Genomic DNA, 3,603 nt, shown 5'->3' with positions numbered 1-3,603 from the left:
AGAAATCTAGTGTAGTGTCGGTGCATGTTCACACTCACAACTAGTGTTAGGTGTCACTCTATAACTCACTCACAAGTTAGAATCGAAAACGGTTTAGAAAAAACTAAGAAAAGGAAATGGGATTGTTGACTTAGGGGCACCGGACTGTCCGATGTGCACTGGACTATATGGTGCTCCCCCTGGTAGCGCGCCCGAGAGCGCCCGAGAGCAACCCTCAACAGGCCCGAAGAACCCGAGAGTGCATAGTTCGTGAAGTTGATTTTTAGCCCAGCACCGGACTGTTCGGTGCACATTGAATAGGCAATGTGCACCGTCCGGTGCGACATCAGAGTAACGGTTAGCTATCATAACTAGCCGTTGGAAGCGCACCGTCGGCGCACCGGACTGTTTGGTGCGCCCATGCGCAGCAGTCTACAGTAACGACTAGTTTTGGTTGGTGGGCGTATTTATACCCCCCTCTACCAGCAATTATGAGTGTCTTGCTGCCCCAACCAACTTGTATTCATTGCTAGGGTATTGCAAGTCCACAAAGCATAGTGAGGTGATTAGCAAAATTATAATCCCGTGTTAGGATCTCATTAGTGCGCGTGAGAGCCACCTAGAGCACACACCACATGCATTAGGCTTCTCTTAGTCAAGTGAAGGTATATGGCTTATTACTCTTAGTGATTGGCATCGCCTACACGGCTCGGTGACTATTGGAGTTCAGTGATCACCCTGGAGGATTTGTTGCTGACCCGACTCGACGATTGTACGCGATCACGAGGGATCCAGCACGCTAGAGAGGCAAATGATCATCTCATAGTAAGCACTTGGTTCTTGCAAGGACTAAAGGGGAGCGATACCCTTGAGCGGGTGCTCCAACAAGGATTAGTGGAGAGTGTCGACTCTTTGATACCTTGGAAAAAATTGGAGGAGTTTTCTTGTCCCTACTTTACTTTCCGCATTTAGTTTGAGCATTTTACTTTGTGTATTTGCAATAATGACTTAGGATTGTCCTCTATTTCATAGCTTTTACTTATTGCTAGTAGTTTAGGTGAATTTGGCTCATGCTTAGGGTCAATCTTTTGTTAGAATTTTAGAAAAGCCCAATTCACCCCCCCCCCCCCTCTTGGGCATCGTGATCCTTTCAGTATTTCGTCTCAAACTTTCTCAAATGAGTGTCCTTGAGAATATAGCATTTGTAACCAAACACTCTAAAATATGCAATTGTGGTCTTTCTTCCAATTAATAGCTACATGGGTCTTCTTTTAAGAGATGGTGGCGGTAGGGGTGACAATAAGCTCTAAATTTTACACTATAAAATTTAAGGATTGGATTAGGATCAGACCCTATTTCTATTTATTTTTGAACTAGAAATAATTTAGGGCCCTAACAAATTGTGAAGAAGCATTTGGATCACGATCCATTACTACCCTTGGATGGCAATAGAGCTTATTTGATGCATGACATGCCATGTTGATTGCTTTAGCCCAAATGTATTACTCGCATTATACTATCTTAGCATTGAGCTTGAGTATCCTATTCTTCATCTTAATAAGGCGCTTTTTTGTGGAGTGTACTTGACAGAAAACTCGTGCTTGATGCCTAGATCATCACACAACTCATAAACTCATATGATTAGTAAGGATTGGAATCCTCCAATTCACGATTAAGGTGTTTACTACGTAATTTGACCCCGGCGTGTCGGAGCCCGTATTGCATGACCCAACCGATGCATTCAGGACCTAGACCTATATGTAAATGCATTGCCGTCGACGTGAGAGGAAGCTTGAGCGCGCCCAGACCGAAGGTCCGTGCGCTGCCCGGCTGCATGCTCATCCGCAGTTCCGCACGGGCCGGCTACCGGCGCTGCGACAATCAAGGGGATGTCGCCGCGTGGCAGCGTCGGCGGCGGGTGCTTGTCGCCGTCACTAGTGTTGCAAAACATGTTATTACATTATGGGCTGAGCCCGCCCTTGTCCGCCGGCCTGCGCCGAGCCGCTGGAGCCGCGCCCGTGCGCGCTGGTGAGCCACTCCCGCGCCGACAGGGCCAGGGGCCGCCGCGCCTGTGCCCAAGGCCGCCATGGCCACCGCTCCTGGTCGGGCCGCCCACCGGCGAGTCGGGGCTGGGGCCCGCACGCGCCTGGCCGAGGCCGGGGAAGGAGGCCACACCCGCCGCTCCTGGCCGGGCCACCCGCTGGCGAGCCGGGGCTGGGGGCTGCGCCAGCCGCAAGAGACCGCGCCATGGCCGGGTCTGGCCCATCGCCGGGGCCGAAGCGCTCGGCTGCTCAGGCACGAGCACCGCGCGAGGCCGCGCTGTGGCCTGCCTGTGCGCCCGCGTGGCAGCGGCTGGCGCACCCGCGAGGCGGCGGCGGTGGCGGCGCCCTGCTGCTGGTGGAAGAGAGAGAGGGCCGCGACAAGAAGAGTTAGGAAACCCTAACTGCTTGCCCACCTCCTATAGGCCGCAAATGGGCTGGCTGTTTTGGCCCATTTCGACAAGGACTATTTTTTGGCTGAATATATTTACAATTATTATCATCACTGTATCTATATTTAAATATTTAGATTGTTGATGATATATGTAATTGTACGTACTTGTCTGGTTTCATAATGTATATTGCAGACTCGTTCATGAATTATATTTGTTTTTACATTTATAATTCATATATACATATGTGCTTTTGTTTTTTTTTTTGCATTATTTTATGTTTGCATGAAAAACATTGCACGTCATGAAGTCGAAACTAATGGTTCTCATGCAAAATGATATTGCATTTTTGGGAAAAGCATAGGGTGATGGAGTACTAAGCACTGGCTGCGCTAAATTCTTTATAGAGTTTAGTAGCCTTGAGACCGTGCTTTAAGCCGCATTTGAAATGCCTATCACTATGAGGTCTACATCTTTCGAGATGATTACCTATACATGCTAACCCAAAAAGATCACGGACCACGCAGGCGTCACGGGCTATGGAGCCAGGCTGGACGCTGCAGTCATGCTGACTGCTAAAAGAATTCTTTTAATTAAGTTCTACTTAATTAAACGATGAATTCTTGCAAAATATGACACATATCTTGAACTTGGGATATTTCAACACATGATGGAGATCTAGGCTTTGGCTGCAATAAGTTCTTTGAATTTATTTGCCCTGAGACCAAGCTTTTAGGCAGCAAAATGTTATTTGCCCATCAGTAAGAGGTCTACATCATATGGTTATTGTTGGAGCGAAGACAGAAACGCCACCCTTCGCTCGAAGTCTTCGCTGCTTAGCCGCTGCTCTGACAGAGACAAAGCAGGCAGGGACACCCTTCGCTTCGATCGGCACCAGACGAAGACCGGCAACGAAGGCATTCCACAGTGCGGCCTCGTCCAGCTCAGAGGCCCACGTGCGTTCCGGCCCATTGTAACGGGCCCTGCGTGGCCGCCGCGTATTACGGGCCTAATTTGTAAAGGTATCCCTGTAATTACAGTCTGTAACCCTGCTTTATGGGAATATTCCGGGAATAACCTAGGTAGCTGAGGGCACATGCGTCCTTAACACTAGGCGCTGGGCGCTCGGGTACCTATAAATACCCCCACACAGTGCCCGTGAGAGGCCTGGTTAATAGAGCTATTTGCCATCC

At 49.2% G+C, this 3,603-nt stretch overlaps 1 protein-coding gene across 1 annotated transcript; it reads left to right on the top strand.

The window, feature by feature from the left end:
* The first annotated feature begins 1,359 nt into the window (after positions 1 to 1,359).
* Positions 1,360 to 2,618, top strand: LOC100383673 (uncharacterized). Its single transcript, NM_001368209.1, has one exon. The coding sequence runs from the start codon at positions 1,869 to 1,871 to the stop codon at positions 2,553 to 2,555; it is 687 nt and encodes a 228-aa protein (NP_001355138.1). The 5' UTR covers positions 1,360 to 1,868; the 3' UTR covers positions 2,556 to 2,618.
* Positions 2,619 to 3,603: the final 985 nt, after the last annotated feature.

This window comes from Zea mays, chromosome 8 (genome assembly GCF_902167145.1).
Source record: "Zea mays cultivar B73 chromosome 8, Zm-B73-REFERENCE-NAM-5.0, whole genome shotgun sequence".
NCBI lineage: Eukaryota > Viridiplantae > Streptophyta > Magnoliopsida > Poales > Poaceae > Zea > Zea mays.
The sequence above is the reverse complement of the archived record's forward strand: the minus strand, read 5'-3'. Positions and strand labels throughout refer to the sequence as shown.